The 20216-nt window shown below is 44.4% G+C and overlaps 1 protein-coding gene across 6 annotated transcripts in view; it reads left to right on the top strand.

Moving 5' to 3' along the window:
- The window catches only part of ATP8B1 (ATPase phospholipid transporting 8B1), a 109651-nt gene that overhangs the window by 51473 nt on the left and 37962 nt on the right, over window positions 1–20216 (top strand). For 5 of the 6 annotated variants that reach the window (XM_014454403.2, XM_006087137.3, XM_023752627.1 and 2 more), the window contains 7 exons: window positions 3393–3595; window positions 12352–12449; window positions 13970–14083; window positions 16149–16247; window positions 16364–16425; window positions 18405–18477; window positions 18581–18651. In XM_014454403.2, the coding sequence (XP_014309889.1) occupies window positions 3415–3595; window positions 12352–12449; window positions 13970–14083; window positions 16149–16247; window positions 16364–16425; window positions 18405–18477; window positions 18581–18651 (698 nt within the window). In that variant the 5' untranslated portion in view covers window positions 3393–3414. Of the gene's footprint in view, window positions 1–3392; window positions 3596–12351; window positions 12450–13969; window positions 14084–16148; window positions 16248–16363; window positions 16426–18404; window positions 18478–18580; window positions 18652–20216 lie in introns of those variants that run through there. The other variant, XM_023752628.1, reaches the window with a different exon arrangement.

The raw sequence follows: 20216 nt of genomic DNA, 5'->3' as shown, positions 1-20216 counted from the left end.
ATGCAGACATCAGAGAACTTCCCACGCAGCTTTGAGCTCCCTGCCGTGCTTACCAGGTCGCCTGCACAGATCTGGCCTGCGTGTGTGTGTGTGTGTGTGTGTGTGTGTGTGTGTGTGCTCGGGCGGGGAGCTGGTTGGTTATGCAAGGCCTTGCTTACTTTGGATTACATACTTGTGGTTGTCAAATCCATTCTTTTTGTGTGTTTGCCTCCTCCCCCTACCTCAAGGACTGGACTCAGTCTTAATATGCGAAATAAGCATGGAGATGCTTAGAAGTGATGATATGTTCACTTACAAAATGCTTCTATAGAATGCACTTAATGCCACTGACCTGTGCACTTAACAATGGTTTAACTGGTAAATTTTATGTTGTGTATGTTTTACTACAATAAAAAATGTTTGTATAAGTGCTTTCAGACTTTACGATATTTTATATGCCCCTATAATGGAGAGGTTAGATCCTGACCCTGCTATTTACCAGCTGAGCCTCAGTCTACTTATCTGTAAGATGGGATGATAATATCTACCTCCCAGGTTAGTCCTGCTTGACATAGTAAGTGCTTAGTAAGTGGTAACCACTTTATTATTTGTGTTCTAAAAGACTTCTGGTATAAGATTTGCCTCTCAGAGTTTGGGAATTTTAAAAAGACACTGTATTAAATTTAAATATTAGCTAAAGCATTGATGCCACTATATTACGAAACCACCAAAAGGCCAATTAAACACTTGTGAAGTCCCAAGAAATATCCATTTACAAACCCACAGTTGGGAAAGAGGGAAAATGTTTCACTCTGCAATTAAGAGGTTTTATAGCTGAATATGTCTATGCTTAAGTAGACTCATATTTTATAACTAGAGGCCCAGTGCACGAATTCGTGCACCGGTGGGGTCCCTCCGGGTGGCCTGCAGGGATCTGGCTGAAACCTGCAATCCAACACCACCTGCCACTCCTGCCTGCTGCTCCTGCTCATCCCGGCCCCACTGCACTTGCCGCAGGCTCAGACCCAGTCAGTCCCAATTGGGAGAGGCTCACACTGCAGCAGCAGCACTCGCCCCCCATGAGCCATGCGCCTGGTGCCCATCCTGTGCCAGCCTGGGGTCCAGATCCAACCCGCTGACGTTCGCGCCGGTTGTCAGGAGCCACCTGGTGGCCACTTTTATATTGTTTCTTCCTTGCTTATGTCTAGGGAGGGAAGCAACCATGGTCCGCGAGGCCGACTTCCAGTAGGCTGGCGGCGCTGCTGGGATTGTGCCGGTGGCACCGGTCTGGTGGTGCCTGGCCCATTCTCCAGAGATTGGACCTGCAGGACTACTGAGGGAGGGACTGGCTGCCGTGGGCTGGTGGGCTGCTGGGACAGGTTGGTCAGCTGATCGGTGCTCCCACTGTGGGAGCACACTGACCACCAGGGGACAGCTCCTGCATTGAGCGTCTACCCCCTGGTGGTCAGTGTGCATCATAGTGACTGGTCAACCGGTCAGTCACTTAGGCTTTTATATAGATAGATAGCCTAATATTTTAAGTGATGGGCAGGTGCATTTTAGTGAACTTCAGAGATGGAAAAGCCTAAAGGGATAGATCCCCATATGGTCCCATTTATTATTGTAAATAACTTTTTTGATAATTATGGGAATAATTGTTAAAAATAACAATGGCTAATGTTTGAGTACTTACAGTAGGCTAAACCCTGAATCAAGCACTTCATGCATCATCTCACTTAAAATCACGCATGCCAGTTGTTGGAAATTCAGAAAATGAGTAAATGTGTGTGTGAATGACTGGGACTGTGCTGTACATAGGGAATGTAACTCACTTTTCAACTTCATGTGTTTGGACGTTTGCAATGTCATTAAAAACTCTTGTGATCACTATCTAACTAGTTTAGATCTGTCCCCATAGTATGAAAAGGCCACAATTTACCATTTTAAATAACACTGGACAAAAGCCTCATAAATATCTGAACAGTTCCTGGATGTACACTTGCGACTATAAATATGTACATGTCCAAGAGGCTAGATTTGGTATAAAGCCATGCAGTCAGCTGAATAGTTCCACACGAGGCAACCAACACCCCATTAAAATTTATAACAAACTGCAACGTAAAAGTAGAATATGGAAAATCTCTCTTTGGGAAGCAGATGATTTTGCTGCAAATTTTTAATAATTATCATGCAAGTTATTCAACCTCACAGAATTTAGGCTTTCTCCTCTGTTGAGTAGGAATAGCAATAATACCTTCACCAAGGTGTATGGGAAGTTTCAAAGGTCAGTGTCTATAATGCATGTAGGCAGGGCCTGGTGTGCTGGTAACACTAAATAAATGTGAGGTGCTATTGACAATACTGAGCACATAGCAGTGTAATGCTTATGTAAATATTGCCCAGCTGTATGTCTGTCCTGAAGTATTTGTGTCAATATTTTCCTAATATAAATGTAACTAAGATTGTCTTTGTTACTTGTGGACGGTCATTTTATACAGTGGCATATACACAAATACAAAATCGAGATACAGGCAGTGGGTGGTGGCAGTTAGGAAAATTGGCTAGGGAGTGCTCCCAGGAAGTCGTTAGCAGAATTTGAGGACTTAAGCTTGTATTTAATGTATTGGAGTAAAGACTCAAAATATTAGTGTTAGCAGAAACCAGATATCTTAGGGCAATGGTTTTTAAATTTTGTGAGCAATACACAGTACAAAATTCAATTCCATGAAGACTCACGATGCAAATAAATGTGTATATGCATTGTTTTGTAAAACTGTCTCGCCAGCAGTACTAATTCTTACTGTGTGTGCTGTACTCTGAGATTTTAGAATCGGTTTCACTTTCTTTTAATGTTGGTTGTGAACCAGTTAAGTTGATTTTGCTGGGTAAAGACCCACAATTTAAAATACAACCTTTTTTTTTTAATATACTCTGTTGACTTTTTACAGAGAGGAAGGGAGAGGGATAGAGAGCTAGAAACATCGATGAGAGAGAAACATCAATCAGCTGCCTCCTGCACACCCCCTACTGGGGATGTGCCCACAACCAAGGCACATGCCCTTGACCCAAATTGAACCTGGGACCCTTCAGTCCGCAGGCCGACGCTCTATCCACTGAGCCAAACCAGTTAGGGCTTGAAATACAGCCTTAAAGTTTGTCTATCCTTCCTCTTAAAAAAAAAATTGCAGTTCCATCTTTTTGTTGTTAATTCTCACCCAAGCATTTCACCAATAATGAATGGTTTGGTTCTTATTTGCATAAGAATTTGAACTTTGGGGTCATTATTCAGATGTATTTATATGTTAGTCAGATACTAGTCTGTTAAAAGGCATTGTAACCAGAGGTAGACAGAATTCTACCAAAAACTGGGCACGGGTCATAATTCACTCTGGTTTCCCTTTCTCTTAAACCAGGTAGTTCCAGTTTGCCAGCAGAATGAGTACAGAAAGAGACTCAGAAACGACATTTGAGGAGGATTCTCAGCCCAATGATGAAGTGGTACCGTACAGTGACGATGAAACAGAAGATGAACTTGAGGACCAGGGGCCTGAGGTTGAACCGACACAGAATCGAGTCAACAGAGAAGTGGAGGAAAGACGGGAGACATTAAAAAAAGGTAACCGCTCTGGGACTGGGGACCAGGCGCCATCCTTGTCATCCTCACATGAGCAGTGGCACTGGCTGCAAAGGACGGATGGCCCGTGTTAGATGGTCCAGGAGTCACCTTCCTTCTCTTATCTCAGGATGCAACTGGGAGAGTGGTTGATGGGCTTGGACAAGTGCACAGCGTCCTCAGTATATAGGGCTAGTCTACCTTCTCTGACATATACTGCCCAGAAACAGGAGGTCTTCAGTATTCCTTCGTGTCTGTATTGTTAGAAGGGGGTTGTATGTGGAAGAATTTGCTTGTTACTGAGCCCAGGGACCTTCGAGTTACCATACCTTCTGTTCAGTCATTAGTGACTATAAAATGGTTTTGGCTCTCTATTTCTCCAGGAAAATTTTTATGGGTCTCTGACTGCCACGTGGGGCCTGTTATACAGCAGCTTTGAGGTAGGGTCTAGAAGAGGGTTGGCAAATCTCTTCTGGTCGCGGCTTTTCTATTTCATTTCCTGCTGGTTCTCCCTTCCAAAGCTGATCCTTTTCTCTTTGGACCCCAGATTTGCTCCAGGTTGAAACCGTTTCCTCCAGGTTCCTAGAATTCCATCTAAATGACTGTGGTTTCCTATTCACAGAAATCTCCATGAAATTGATCTGTTTCTGACTCTCCAGACACACCTCTCCACAGCCTCCATCAGAATGACCTCTGGTTTTATCTGGTTTCTCCAAAGTCTCCATCACCACCAGTCTGCCTTTCCAAGGTCTCCCAGAAGCCTGCGTCCCTCATGTCACCCCCTACCCCCTCATCTCTCCTTCCAGCGTTCTGCTGCCTGTTAAACTGGTCTTTTTTCAAAGTTTTCACCCAGAGGAAAAAGTGGCACGGCATGAAATCCCTCACACTTCTGCAGTGATTCCTCCTGGTCAGACGGCGCCTCTGCTTTTCTGTGTGGGGAGGCTCTCAGTGTGAGGGAGGGCATATGTCCACCAGGGCCCTCCCACCGCAGCTCTGAAACCTGCGGAGGCCATCAATATGTGTATATCGCTTGCCTGTTTCTCAGCTTTCCACATCAAACTTGTAGCCCGCCGGTGTGGCTCAGTGGTTGAGTGCTGACCTATGAACCAGTAGGCCACGGTTAGATTCCTGGTCAAGGCTCCATCCCCAGTAGGGGGCATGCAGAAGCCAGCCAATTAATGATTCTCTCTCATCATTGATGTTTCTATCTCTCCCTCTCCCTTCCTCTCTGAAATCAATAAAAAATATATTTTTTTAAGTATAGTTTTTAGACTTTCTTTTGGACTTCTGGTTGATATTGAGTATTAAGCTTAAGTGCTTTCTGCCTCTAAGTACAAGTCATGATAATTGAGCTGAATGAAAATGGAATCACTGCCAAGCTGAACAGGAATGTGGCTTCTGTCATAACAGGTCCAGGCTGGGTAGAGTTCAGATGAGGAAAGTTAGCGAGGAGTTCTAGCTGGTTGCCCAAATAGTGCACAACCTGTTTCTTCCTCATTCCTTTCCCGCTGCCCTTCTAAGTTTCATATCACAACCTCGGAATCTCTACCGTATAGAGATATCTGGTGAGCTGGCTCCACAGGTGAAGGGTGAACTCGGCTGCTGGTGCTTGGTGTCACGCTATCAGATTTGTGGTTGAGGACACAGCAAAGGACCTGGGATTGGGTGCCTGCAGAAATGCCAGACAAGCACGTAGTGGGTGGCAACTCTCACCCCTGGTTTTTTCCAACTCTGCCTTCACATTCTGGTGCTCCGGGCTCTTTCCTGATGGTTGAGTTGGCAGGTCTTATTTCTTGTCGATTTCTACCCACAGAATACAGGCATTGAGGGAGTTCAGGCTTGATCTTGTCTCTTCATAGTCTTTTCCAATGGGGGCTTATATTTCTAGAAGAATTTGGTGGTTCTCATTTCTCAAAACCTCTTTTGAATAACTTTGCTTGTGACTTTTAAAAATATTATTATTCTGACACCTCTGTCTGCCCTTCCAAACACACAGAGGACATTCAGTAAGTGCTAGACCTCTTCCCCGTTCCTTTCTCCTTCTGCCTGGCATTTGCCCCCAACCAGTCTGCTTCCTCTTCTCCCCTTCTCTCCCTCCCTTCTTCCTCTGCACCCCTCTCTCCCCCTCTCTTAACTTTGCTTCCCTCCCTATTCTCACTTGGAACACTCTCTGTTCATGATGAACAAACATACTAGCACAGAACAGTATTGGCTAGAATGTGTTCTGGGAAATACCAGTCCCACCGAATGCTCCAGGGCACCAAGATTCTGTGGCTTGTGACCGGAAACTCAGAATTCTTTATCTTTGTCTTGGAGTTTAAGGTTGTCCATTGGCATAAAGGGATCCAGGAAGGTTGGGCTTTAAAGAAACCAGTTTAATTCTATTCAGCCACAGCTTCCTTAAATTCCTTGACGCTAGAATGCTGGGTCTTTTTGTTTGTTTGTTCTTTAGTTTACCATCCTGGTGTCACTTGGTTAGCTCTGTGGGTGACCCTATGCCAGCTGGGAACCAGCTTAGAGAGGAAGTCCTTGGGAAGAGGTAGTAGTCCGGAGGGGGTCCCTGGATGAGTACAAATCGGCCCTTTCTTCTGAGCTGGGGATGGAATGGAAAGGCTGTCTCCTGCCTCGTTGGCAGCGTTGCTTTATTATTGAACTCTCCCATCGTCTCGCTCTGGCTGGCTCACAGATACACCCACAGCTTCCCGGCTACAGCAGATTCTTACCTGAATCTTGCTTTCTCCCTGGGGCCGGTGTCCTGTCTCCTGTTCTCATGGCCACGCTTCTGGAAACCCGTTTATCTACCTCCACATACTCCTCTTCTCTCAGGTTCTTCCCCTCCGTGGGCTGCCTATGGATAACACTTTCTGAAAGGTCACCAAGAACCCCAGTGCCAAGTCCAGTGAGCTTTTTATCAATCACCTATTCCCAACCTCTGTTTTCTCTGACGTACTTGACCTTTTCAACAGCCTCTCCTTCAGGAAACACAGATCTCCTTGGCAGGTGATACCCTCCTGTCCCAGCACTCCTGTTTCTCCTCTCCCCGCACCTTTAAAATGTTCACATTTCCGCTCATCCTCTGTTCTCCCTCTACAGGCCTTCCTTTGGCGAGCTAATCACTTTCATCTGCTTCAGGCACCACACCTCTATGCGTGATTCAAAGACAAAACTCGTGTGATGGTGAGGAGGGAGGACCCTGGATGGAGATTGTGGCATAAAATGATGATTTCATGATGTTCACAGATTCTGAGTCAGGAGTTCAGACAGGGCACAGTGGGGGTGGCTTGTGTCTGCTCTCGGGTATCTGGGACTTCAGCTGTGAAGACTTGAACCATTGGGGTCTGGAATCATCTGGAAGCTTCTTCATTCCAATGTCTGGCCCTTGAGCTGGATAACTCAAATGCTCAACTGGGCCTTTGGAGGAAGCACCCCCAACATCTTGGGCTTCTCCCGGCATGGCGCCGGGCTGCCATGGGAGTGTCCTAAGCGGGATCATCGTGCCAAGAGATCAAAGCAGAAGCCGGTTGTAGAATTCAGGCGGCATCATGAGTGCTACGTTCTCTTGGGTGTAAGAGAGCCACTGAGGCCAGCCCTGATTCAAGGGGAGGGAAATTAGATGCTACTTCTTGATGAGGGAGTCACAAGGTCACATTGCAGGATGGGAGATACTGCGGTGGCCACCTTTGGAAAGTGCCTTCTGCCTCAGTGGATAACAGAGACATCTGTGGGGATGAGTAATGAGGGGGGGGGGGCAGGTAAGGAGAGGTCTGTTTTGAACCTGACTACTTGGATATATTTATGGGACAGCCACCTGTGTTGCTAGCTGGCAATTAGAAGTATAGGATAAACTAGTAAGAAATGAACAAGAATGGTGCAGCCTTGTACCTGGAGAGTGACAGAATTTTAAACGCTTAACCACAATGTAATAAACAGCACTGAGCTTTAGTTTCCAGAATGCAGTCCTTAGAGGAGTTGGCTGACTTTGGGGTTTTGCTGTACCCATGTAAGTTGCATATTCTTAGGGAGAGGAAAGTCCAGGTAAGGGCGTTAGGACAGGAGCCTTTTCCGTGAGTTCCTGCCCCCATTCCTTCCATAAGTGCTCCCACCCCTACTCCCCATCCACACATTCTTCACATTTGCATACATTCTAAGAGGTGTGACTACTTCGTATTAGAACTGACTGATTCTGACTATACAACTTGGAACTGGAGATGATTCACACAAAAGCTTCAACATCATTCATTCATTCATTTTAACCTAAATAATACTGTACAGGGAGTCCCCCAAGTCCTTTCTTCTTGACTCATTGGGTTGCTCTCTGTACTTGAAAATATAAAACTGCACTTCTTTTAAAGCCTTTTCCAACTCAGAATTTTGTGTAGGGGTGAATTTTATGTTGTGTTGCTTGACTCTTTAGGATGCAATGTTCAATCATGAGGGTTTAAAGGTATCACCAAGAGCGCATCAGGCCCTAGCTGGTTTGGCTCAGTGGGTAGAGCGTTGGCCTGCGGACTGGAGGGTCCTGGGTTCGATTCCAGTCAAGGGCACATGTTCGGGTTGCGGGCTCGATCCCCAGTGGGGAGCATGCAGGAGGCAGCCGATCAATGATCTCTCATCATTGATGTTTCTATCTCTATCTCCTCTCCCTTCCTCTCTGAAATCAATAAAAAAAATATATTTTAAAAAAAAGAGAGAGAGACCATCAGGACACAGGGAGGAAGTGTGCTGCCTGTGACTTCAGACTGGGTGTGGCATCAACAGAACAAGAGCAGCTGCAAACCCCGAGGAAATGCTGTCTTCAGAGAAGAATGGGAATGAGGGGTGTGGCTCTCTAGAGCATCTATGAATTCTCTTCTATCTGGAATGAATCCTAGGAAATCCTTGGAGCATGCTGAGGATCGATGTCTTCTACTCAATCAGTTTTCGACACTTACCTAACATGTGGAAATTCCACTCTGATTACTTAATTTCTTTCTCTAATTGGCTGTAAACTGCCTGCCTATTCTTTAGCCTTAAGACACCACAGTAACTGGCAGCTTGTAAAATAAAGGGTGTGTGAGCGAGGGGGTGGGGATCTTCCTGTGCCAATGATTTGTAAGGGGGAGGGGAGACTGTGTAGAGGAGGCAAGAGGGAGGGCTTGTGAGACTGTGCCACCTCCTTCTCTGGAGCTTGCTTCTGAGTAATGTCATTCATGACTGAAGCTTAGGAGAGGAGCTTTTGCTCATGGAGACCTAACATGGCTTGTGCTTTTCGTACTGCCTGCTTGGATCCTGAGTCTCTCTCCCCCCTCGTTTCTCCTTCTCTCTCCCCCTCTCTCTAACTGGGGGTGCTCAATCTTACTGGTGTATCAGAATCACGTGGCGCTTTTAAAACCCTATGGGTGCCTGGGCCCAGTCCCTGGAGATGCCGATAGAGTAGGTCTGGAGTGAGACAAGGGGAGAATCCATATTTTAAAATGAATTCACCAGTTTCTACCTCAAATCAGTAGAATAATGCATCTCATGCCCTACTTAGCACACCTGCTCCTCAAAGCCTAGTGGTCACCAACTAGCATCACTGGGTGCTTGTTAAATGCAGAACCTCCAGCTCCTCCCAGACCAGCCAATCAGGATCTGTTAACAAGATCCCCAATGAGGGTGAGGGCCCTTTATTTCAAAAGGCAGTTGAACCCCCAAAGTCCTGCTTTGCTCAAACCCTGCAGTGTGTTGCTTAGTGACAAAGTATATTGCTGGGAGGGGCTGTCACTGTCAGGTGTGCTGGAGGCAGGAGAAAGGCTAAGGAATGCTGCTCTTGAGCAGTGGATCACAACGTCACCTGCAAATCAGGGTCACCTGGGACCTTTGCTGGGCTCACCCAGACTAAAGCAGAAGGGATGGACAGGGCTTTGGGAAGTGATTTAAAAAAAACCTTGGGGATTCCATTAGGATCAAGAGCAGCTAATCCCACAGTCATGGTGCATAGGAATCCATCTGAGATCTTGTGAAAATGCCGATTCTGGTGCCCGAGGTCTGGGTGTGGCCTGAGAGTCTGTGTTTCTAACGAGATCTCAGGCGATGCAGCTTGTCCATACTTTGTATAGAAAGGGCCAGGAACAAGGAGTGAAGTTGTTTTTGTTTAGGCAACAGAGCTGAATGCTCCAAAACCACACAATCAAGCAGGTAGACATGATACATTCTTGACTCCAACCTCTTACCTCCTTTCCCATTTTCTCAAAAGCTGATCAGACCTTCACACTCTCCTGTAGGTGCCCACTTTGAGCCACCTCATGCTTTATCACTCGAGAAACTCAAGGCCCTACATACCCTCCCTCACTCATCCTTCTCTACCCCTCACCCCAGTGGAGAAGCCCTCCCTCTCGCCTCCTCCACACTCCCCTCCATCAGCCATCCCCTTGTCTTCCTATCTTCTAACCATCACCCCTCCTGGCTCCTTCAGTCTCCCCATCCTAAAAACACTTAATGAAACCCCCCCTTGGTTTCTTATCCAGAAGAAAGTTATCAGCTGCCCCTTGTCAGGGCAGCTTTGTCAGGCCCCTTGGACATAACAAAAAGAAACAAGTTTGGAGCAGCCCAAGGGGCAGTAGCCACAGCCCCACCACAAAGGATCCTAGGACATACCACAAATCAAGGAAGGGGCCCTCCCCTGCTACATCAGGTTCTGGAAGTAAGAGACCCACTGTGGGTTATCCCTTTCCAAAAAGCCAACCCTACCACAAAACAGTGGTCGCCATGAGATAGAGAGGTGGGTATTATGTCTAAAGCCAGTGGAGGACACCATAGAGAGGACAGAAGGTGGCCAGGGAACTGTGTGATGTCACTACTGCAAGCTGAGTCCCCAGTCTTCAGTCAGGCAACCCCACCTCACACTCATGCTCATCAGAGCTGTATGAGGGCACTGCCCTGCCTCAGTCCTTCCTGGCTTTGGTTCCCCAAGGCTGTAGCTGAAAGTCACACCAACACCACTACCACCACCATCACCACTTTTCTCTCCTTTTCTTTCTCACCCCTCCCCTCACCCCCAATGATGACTGAACTCATATCCCTTCAGGGGACATTCAAGAGAGGGAGAAAGGGCACATCAAGATTCATGGGCAACCAAAAGATGAAAGTCATCATCTAGACTTAGCAATTCCACTCCTAAGTAGATACCTGGGAAAAAATCTTATGAGTTCCAGGAGACAACCACAGGAATATTTATAGTGAAATAATCTGTAATAGCCAAACACCCCAATCCCATTAACAGAGATTTGATAAACTGTGGTATGTGCATATGATGGGATAGTAGGGAACAGTGGAAATGAATAGCAGTTCTTCACATGAATGAAACTCACATAATGTTGAGGGAGAAAAAGCAATTCACAGAATGCACATGATATAGCTCAAAAACAGGCCCGAATAATATATTGTTTGGGGCTCTTGTTTGGTAAACGTGAATGGAAAAACAAGAGAATGAAGAGCACACATGTTGGGAATGTGGTTGGCTGAAGGGTAGAAAGGAGGAAAATGTGGGGGAGGAACACACAAGAGACTTCCACAGAGTTGAGAAATGTTCTGTTAAACAGGAAACATCTTCTGATAACGGGCAAAAACTACCCCCAAGGAGAATCAGGTTAGAAAGAGTTAGTGTAGGGCAGGGTTAGGGAGAAGTGTTTTAAGAGATAACCTGTTGGGTGAGAAATGTTCCCCCCAGTAACAGAGAAGCTGTGGACTTCCTTTTTTAAAAAATATTTTTATTGATTTCAGAGAGGAAGGGAAAGGGATAGAGAGACAGAAACATCAATGATGAGAGAGAACCATTGATTGGCTGCCCCCTGCACACCCCTTACTGGGGGATCGAGCCCACAACTCGGGCCATGTGCCCTTGGCCGGAATTGAACCTGTAACCCTTCAGTCCACAGGCTGATGCTCTATCCACTGAGCCAAACCGGCTAGGGCTGGACTTTCTGAAGTGCCCTGGAATTTAGATGTGGTGATTGAATGGTAGATGTGACATTAAGTACATAAAATGAACTTATAAAGATGACAGATACTTCAGATAGGGATAAAGCAGTGCATAACATTAACCTATGATCAGAACTCAAAAGTTTGAGTTCGTTGGTTATGCCTTTTTTCTTTGATTTATTCGTTCACTAAATAATGGGTTATAAATGTTATAAATTAGTTTTCTAGGCCTGTTATAACAGAGTACCACAAACTGGTGGTTTAAAGATAAGTAAATGAGTTCAAAAAAATAATTTAATTTAGCTGTAACCTTCTGGGGCTCTGGGATTTTTGTTTGGGTATTTAAACAAAGTTTGCTCTTTTAGAATCCTGATGTTCTATGGACAAGTTACAATATGTTCATTAGTGTGCCATAAACTGGGGAACTTCAACAGCAGAAGTTTCTTGTCTCACAAGAAGTTTAAGTCCAAAGTGTTGACAATGTTCATTCCTTCAGGGAAGAATCTGTTCCAGGCCTTTTTCCTTGGTTTCTTGGTCTTTCCCCTGTAACTTCACATCATCTTCCCTCTATGTGTATCTCTGTGTCCAAATTTACTTTTTTTTTTTTAAGGATATTAGTCATGTTGGGTCAAAGGCCATCCTAATGACCTCACTTTAAATTGATTCCATCTGCTATGATCCTATTTCCAAATAAGGTCATATTCTGAGGTAGGGGTGGAGGGTAAGATTTTGGCAAGTGAATCTGAGAAGGACACAAATCAACCCATAACATCATGCTAATTGACTACTTCATGGATCTTTTTCTTCTTTCTTTTTTAAAGATTGTTCATGGCAAGTCAAAGCAAATGACCGAAGCTTCCATGAACAGCCTCATTTTATGAACACCAAGTTCTTTTGTATCAAGGAGAGCAAATATGCGGTAAGTTGATTTTAACTGCCTAAGTTGTCTTCACTAAAAGCCAGTTTTCTCCAATGGCCAACCTGCTTGCCAGCTTCATGTGACACCTGCCTTCTAGATAACCCTTGGCCTGGGGCCATGACAGTCATTGTTAGCTCTATAGAATGTCATTGCAGTAAGTTTGGCTGCCCTGAGGCTGTCTAGGGGTGGCTTGAAACAAAACAAAATTATGTAGATTGAAAATTTCCCTATGTATTTGCAAAATTCTCTTTAACGTGTCTTATGACAGAATATACAATCATATCACAAAAGCCTTATGTTCGAAAGTAAGCAAAATTGAAAGGAATCTTAATAACTTTTCTCTCCCTTTCCTGCCTATGATAAATTTAGAGATTTGGGAGATATTTTCACCTCAAAAATGCTTATTACCTTTGAAATATGCTAAAGGACACGTGTGCAGCATGGGCTAAAATGTTGTCTGTTAGCTCTCTAGATCTGCTGTAAGAAAGGATCGTACACTGGTGGTTGAAGACAACAGAAAGGCATTGTCCGACAGTTTCAGAGACCAGAGTCCCAAAGGAGGGTGTTGTCAGGGTTAGTTCCTTCGGGAGGATCTGAGAAATTGTCTGTTGCAAGCACCTGGCCAGCTTCTGACAGCAGCTGACCGTTCTCACCATTCCTCGGCTTGTAGGAGCATCCCTGTCCTCTGTGTCTGTCTTCACATGGACTTCTCCCTTGTTTTTTCTGTGTCCCAGTTCTCCTTCTAAGGCAGTGGTTCTCAACCTTCCTAATGCCGCGACCCTTTAATACAGTTCCTCATGTTGTGGTGACCCCCAATTTCATTGTTACAAATTGAACATAATTAAAGCATAGTGATTAATCACAAAAACAATATGTAATTATATATGTGTTTTCCGATGGTCTTAGGCGACCCCTGTGAAAGGGTCGTTCGACCCCCAAAGGGGTCTTGGCCCACAGGTTGAGAAATGCTGTTCTAAGGCCTTCAGTATTAGATTAGGGCCCACCTTAATCCAGTATGACTCATTGTAACTTGATTATATCTGCAAAGACCCTATTTTCAAATGAGGTGATGGCACAGGTATCAGGGGTAGGACTTGAGTGTAACTTTTGGGGCACACAGTTCAGCCCACAATGGTATCTGTTACTCTTTCTCACATAGCAGCCTCCATCTCCCCTTAAACAGAAAGTGTTCCTTCCCCTCCTGCTTTGCCGCCCATGTTGACATCTCCCTTTGTTCTGTTTTCTAAGAGGCTCTAGGGGTCAAGGATATTGCGGGGCACATTTGGTCACAGTTGGATTTGCCAGAGACTTCTGGGTGAAATGTCTGATTTAGGCTTCCAAGGAGTCATTTTGAGGCCTGATTAGAATTAGAAGCTTAAAGGAAATCGAAATCTCAGTATCTTCCTTAGGGATAAATGACGTCTCTGTGTCACTGCTGGCTATACTGCTTTCGCAGATGTGTGTACATTGTGATAAATGTGTGGCGTGATTTAGAATGACTTTCTTCTTTTTTCCAACAGAGCAATGCAATTAAAACGTACAAGTATAATGCCTTTACCTTTCTACCAATGAATTTGTTTGAGCAGTTTAAGAGAGCAGCCAATTTCTATTTCCTGGTCCTTCTTATCTTACAGGTAATGCCCTTTGATATCTTAAAATCTATTTTGAATTATGGTGACTCAGTAACATTTATGTTGTGGACGCATATATCTCTACTAACCTTGAAAGTTTTTATATTAACGTCAGGGCGATGCTCGTACAGGAATATGCTTTATGCACAGAACTGGCTCCATTGGTGCTAAATGGATAGGGAAAAGGAGCAAATGAAAATGTTATTTTAATTCTGTATTTTTAAACATTCTATTTTATACTGATGAGAATGTTAAAACTGGCTTCCCTAATATGAATCCAGTTAAAATCTTCACGTTGTAAAATTATTATTTGTACCTTAAAATTAAATCTATTGTTTATGCTTCCCCTTTATTTTTTACTTAAATGCCTAATTTCCCCAAGTATATTATTGATTTCCATTCATATTTTAGTCATAAATCTCAATAAATTATTTTTGTGAAGTTGTTTTACTCTGGAAAAGGCCAATTTTTTCCTGAGTTTTAATTTTTCTTTATTGTGACCAAAAACAAAAACCAAAAAAAAAAAAACCCCACCCTTATCTGGAGAGCATTAATTTTATTTGTTTAGGAGCTGTTATAATCACAGGAACTCTACCACTGGGAGTGTCACCCGTTAGCATCTCATATACAGGTTACAGAGGAAGGCACATCTTCTTGGTTTTATCACATTCTTTATACCAACCATGGGATCTCGAAAATAGTCTCATCTGCTGGGATTCACCCAGGAAGGTTTTGTGAGAATGGTGTGTCTGGGTGGGGATGGAGGATGCGTGGAGTGGAAAGGAAAGAGAGAGAATGGGGGAGAGAGAGAAACACACACACACACACGCGCGCACACACACACACACACGCACGAGAGTGAGAGAGAGAGAGAGAGAGAGAGAGAGAGAGAGAGAGAGAGAGAAACACACACAGAGAGAAATAGATACTCATCAGATTTAGGGGAATGTAAGACCTGCTGATTCTACAGTGCAGATGGTCACATTATCACGAAGGACCTTTGAGATAGGCTTGGAGAGATAAACTACAAATTATAAAGTACCACTGTGATGAGTGGGTGACTTTCCTCTTACTTCCTTCTAGCAGGAAAAGGCTAGTTACACATATTGACAATAATGTGGAAAATGATCTTCGTCTCCTCCAATGGCTCCAATTTCTTTCAAGTACAGCAATCCAATGTAGGTGATAGGAACAGCCTGAGATAGCCCTTTCCTTGCACTGTTACCTCACTTGATTCTTGTGCTCTGAGTTGAATACTACTGTAACGTGCATTTTGCAGAGAACTGAGGCCTGGCAAGACTAAGGAACTCGCTCCAAGTCTGGTGGCCCATAGTGGTAGAACTGGGCAGGACTTGGGTCCAGGAGCTTGACTGTAAGGCCTGCCATTTTAACCAGTACGTATGGCCCAGAGATCAATTAGATAGTAACAAAAGATCTTCACTAAATTTTGTTTCCAATCTGTTATTCCAATGTATGCCATCTTGATGGATGACTGGCTTCCTGCAAGGCCAGCCTCTTTTTTGCCTGGACCAATAGCAATGCCACTGAAGGAAGTGCTTTCTTCTAGTGCCCCCAGAGATGCCCCATGCAATCACTAGCTTTCAGAGCCAGCCACTACCCGCTGCCATCTGTGCCTGCTTCCGAGCCCCCAGGCTCAGCCCCCAGCAGTGAAGAGCCTGCTTTATGCATTCCCTCAAAGTGAAAGGATTCCTTCCACCCACACCCCATGCTACCCTCCCAGTTAATTGGGATTTTCACACAAAAAGTGGAGCACTTCTCTAGGGTCATGTTACAAAGCCTCCTTGGTGTTCAGTTAAGGTCACAATGGGAGAATTTCAGGAGCCACTGTTCTCTGGGCTCTGTTCTGGGAGGCCAGAGGGTAGAGAGAGGGCAGGTGGTAAGAGGAAGATTGGCTGGACGCGTAGATGCCTTTTCTCTGTTTTCTGCAGGATGCAGGCTTGGGTGGGTGATGATGAAGATGAGACTTCAAATCAGTAAGCTTAGAATTAGCAGTTACCTGTGTGTTTGCCTTCATGGGCACACATGTATGCCTTTTTGTCTCTTCCAGGCCATCCCTCAGATCACAACCCTGGCGTGGTACACCACCCTGGTGCCCTTGCTTTTGGTGCTGGGCATCACGGCGATAAAAGACCTGGTGGATGATGTGGTAAGGATTTCCCGTGAGACTCTCCCCTCATGGCTGCAAGCTTATTTTTTAGTTTGGCATTAACACTTTACATTTTGAGATTATTAATATAACCTTTCTCCATCTCTCTTCTAAAGGCTCGCCATAAAATGGATAACGAAGTCAACAACAGGACATGTGAAGTCATTAAGGATGGCAGGTACTGTCTGTCAATGGTAACCTAGTTACAAGGCTCTAATGTGTAAATACGTCTAGAAACATAGTTGGAGATAACCATTAGAAAAGTCTAGCGGTGTCTTCACCCTCTAAAATTTCTACGACTTTATACTCCCTTTGTGACCTGGAGGCTCTACCCAAATTGCATTATGGGAGGTTGCCGATTGGGCTGCGTGGCTCTATGTTTACACAACTTCATCAGTCTGGAATGTGCTGCTCCCGTCTCTGCTGGGGACAAAAGATGAGATGCCCACACAAATAATTCAAATGAGATTCAGATCAGAAAGATGAAAACAAGATGTTCTGAGAGTTCAGTGAAGGAAGGAGTCGCTTTAGCTGGAAAACTGGGGATGGTGTTGGGCATCTGAGCAAAGCCCTGCACAGCAGAAGTTAGGGAACAGCAGCAGAGATGGGGCAGGGCAACAAGGGCCTCCTAAGGGGACCCGAACATCCTAGTGGAAAAGTCCAATGGAATTGCCTCTATCCCTGCAAAGAGCTGTGGCAAGAAGGTGCTAACTTGTTTAGTTATCATTTGAGACCCATGTGCAAATTGCTAATTCACAATTTTAGAGATATTGAAATGTAAACTAATTACAATTTTATTTATTGAAAGCCAATTTTAAAAAATCCTGGGCTTACGAATTGTGTGATAAATTCTTATAAAACTGGGGAAACGAGCATGTTAGCATGTATCTAAAATGTATTTTAAATCTCTAGGTCTTTTTAATCCATAAATTCTTGGAGGACAAACATAGTAATTGAATTCCTGCCTCCAAAAAGTTAAGTTTATTCATTGTGTAGGCTCATAATATCTGTTGGGAATATCTTTTTCTATATATGAAAAACCTTTAAAACAGACTATATTCTAAAACTTTTTAAATTTTTATTTGTTAGAAATTTAAATGGGTATTGCCTATGGAGTTTGTTGCTGAAGGTAGTCATCGTTTTATTTATTTTACATTTTATCAATACCCCTATTAGACTTACTGTAAAAGTGATATAGACTCATTAAAAAGGTAGTTTAAACTTTAAAGTTCCATGAGGATTCCTGGTGGCCCCATGTGGGAGCCATAATATGTTGTTGTCCTGGGACCACCCAGACCTGCAGCTGAGGAGATAATGGAGAAGACAGGAGAGCCCTGGCCGAGTGGCTCAGTTGGTTGGAGCGTTGTCCCATGCACCAAAAGGTGGCGTGTTCGATTCCTGGTCAGGACACATACCTAGGTTATAGGTTCAATCCCCGGTAGGGGTGTATACAGGAGGCATCCAATCAATGTTTCTCTTGCACATCGATGTTTTCTTCTCTCTCTCCCTCTCTCTCTCAAATATCAATAATAAAAAAAATAGTTTCACCCTAGCCAGTTTGGCTCAGTAGATAGAGTGTTGGCCTGTGGACCAAAGGTCCCGGGTTCGATTCTGGTCAAGGGCATGTACCTTGGTTGCAGGTTCCTCCCCAGCCCGGGCCCTGGTCAGTGTGTTTCTCTCACATCGATGTTTCTGTCTTTCCCTCTCTCTTCCACTCTCCCTAAAAACCAATGGAAAAATATCCTCGGGTGAGGATTAACAACAACAACAACAAAAAATAGTTTCCCTTAAAAAAAAAAAAAAAGAGAGAGGACAGGAGTGGTGGGAACACAGGACATGAGCAAAACCAAAAAATGGGTGGCGTGTGTCTCCTGGCCACACATTTAAGTAGCCCCCTTTAAGCCTTAATTATATGACGGACGAGGGAAAGAAGACAATCACCATCATCACCATCATTGTTGCTTCCTCAGAGGATTACATGGTTCTCATGACCATTTAATGGGGCTACGTCATGAAATGGCTGAACCTTTTGCCAAACTTTTCCTGTGATTTTCATGTTCTCCCAGAACCTTTGGCTTCCTGAAAGAATAATGCCAGGTCTCTTACCAGTAGCTCTTTTTAAAACACCCATAACCTATCTGTATTTTTAATGTTTAGATTCAAAGTTACCAAGTGGAAGGACATTCAAGTTGGAGATGTCATTCGTCTGAGGAAAAATGATTTTATTCCAGTAAGTGAACAAGCTCGCATCTCATTCCTGTTCTCCCAGATCTGACTTGGCGCTCGGTCTGGTCTGGGGTCTCTGTGTCACTGGTGTGTTTGGTTTCGAACAGGCTGACATCTTACTGCTGTCCAGCTCCGAACCGAACAGCCTCTGCTATGTCGAAACGGCCGAACTGGATGGGTAAGTGGATCTCAGGTGGGCCTGCGTTAAAGCTCCCCTTGGAAGGCTCAGTCCGCTACGTTGAAAGCCGTGCCTGGAATGGAAGCCCTGAGAGCTGGCCTGGCCTCTACCACATCCTCTCTGGCCAGCAGTGTCCCTAATCGACCAGCCTCCCTGTCTGATTCCGTTTATAAAGTGGTGCTGTCACGCCTGCCTTTCCCCACCTTTCAGGGAAGGTGAAAGGGTCAAATGCGCACCCAGCCCTTTGTGAACTGCTGAGCAGGGTTCGGACACCTCTGAATGACGATTAATGCAATCTACTTTAGAAAAAAAGAACAGGTTGTTAAAGTCTTTGCCAGTAGATAGTTTTGAATTCTCCCTTTGTTAGTCTTGATTATTATGCTTCCACTTGAAAGAGAGTAAAGGCCTGTTTTTCAGTACATTTATTGAGGGCCTACTAGGTTACATTAGATTAATGGTTTAGCTCATTTAATCTCCTCAACAACTGTCTGAGACAAGTAATATTATTACCTTGACATTACCCATGAGGAAACTGAGGCCAGGAGGTGAAGTAGCCTGTCCGAGGTCACACAGTAAGTGGCAGAGTTGGGACGCCGCTGGTGTAACCCCTTTCCTTACAGCCCAGCTGTGCATATGCCTCTTTAAGGAGAGCTGAAATTGCTGAGTAAAACCTAGATCTTCCTCTGTTCTATAAGCCAGTCAGAGGATGTTCCATCTTAACTATAAAACAGCTGTTATTCCCATGAGTGAGAATAGTGAGCGGGTAGAACATGCCAAGATTTGGGATTAGAAAGAGAGGACTATTTTTCAAAGACATGGGATCCACTTCTTTACTCTGGAAAACAATAAGTTGACAGTCTAGACCAGTGGATCTCAACCTATGGGCCGAGACCCCTTTGGCAGTCGAACGACCCTTTTCACAGGGGTCGCCTAAGACCATCCTGCATATCAGATATTTACATTACGATTCATAACAGTAGCAACATTACAGTTATGAAGTAGCAACGAAAATGATTTTATGGTTGGGTCACAACATGAGGAACTGTATTTAAAGGGCCAGAAGGTTGAGAACAACTAATCTAGACACTTTCTGTAAAAAATATGTTTTGTAGCTGAACCGGTTTGGCTCAGTGGATAGAGCGTCGGCCTGCAGACTGAAGGGTCCCAGGTTCGATTCCGGTCAAGGGCATGTACCTTGGTTGCAGGCACATCCCCAGTGGGGGGCGTGCAAGAGGCAGCTGATCGATCTCTCTCATCGATATTTCTGACTCTCTGTCCCTCTCCCTTCTTCTCTGTGAAAAATCAATAAAATATTTAAAAAATATATGTTTTGTAGAATCACCTTAGTGTGATTAAATATTAGAAGCTAAGTTGTTAAACAGCAGTTTGATAGTTTAGGCTGGTGTAAGAGTTTAGTTAGAAGGAGGAAGGAGCATTTCTGGTGCCTCCGTCTGGTAGGAATGTTGGCAACATTCCCCAGGTCAGGAGTTTTTCTGTCCAAATCTGAAGTTCCAAGATGATCAAAAAGTTTGGAAGAAAAAAAAAAAAAGCTAATTATTTAGCTT

This window comes from Myotis lucifugus, unplaced genomic scaffold (genome assembly GCF_000147115.1).
Source record: "Myotis lucifugus unplaced genomic scaffold, Myoluc2.0 scaffold_36, whole genome shotgun sequence".
Classification (NCBI taxonomy): domain Eukaryota; kingdom Metazoa; phylum Chordata; class Mammalia; order Chiroptera; family Vespertilionidae; genus Myotis; species Myotis lucifugus.
Note: the sequence above shows the minus strand (reverse complement) of the source record. Positions and strands in the feature narration are given on the sequence as shown.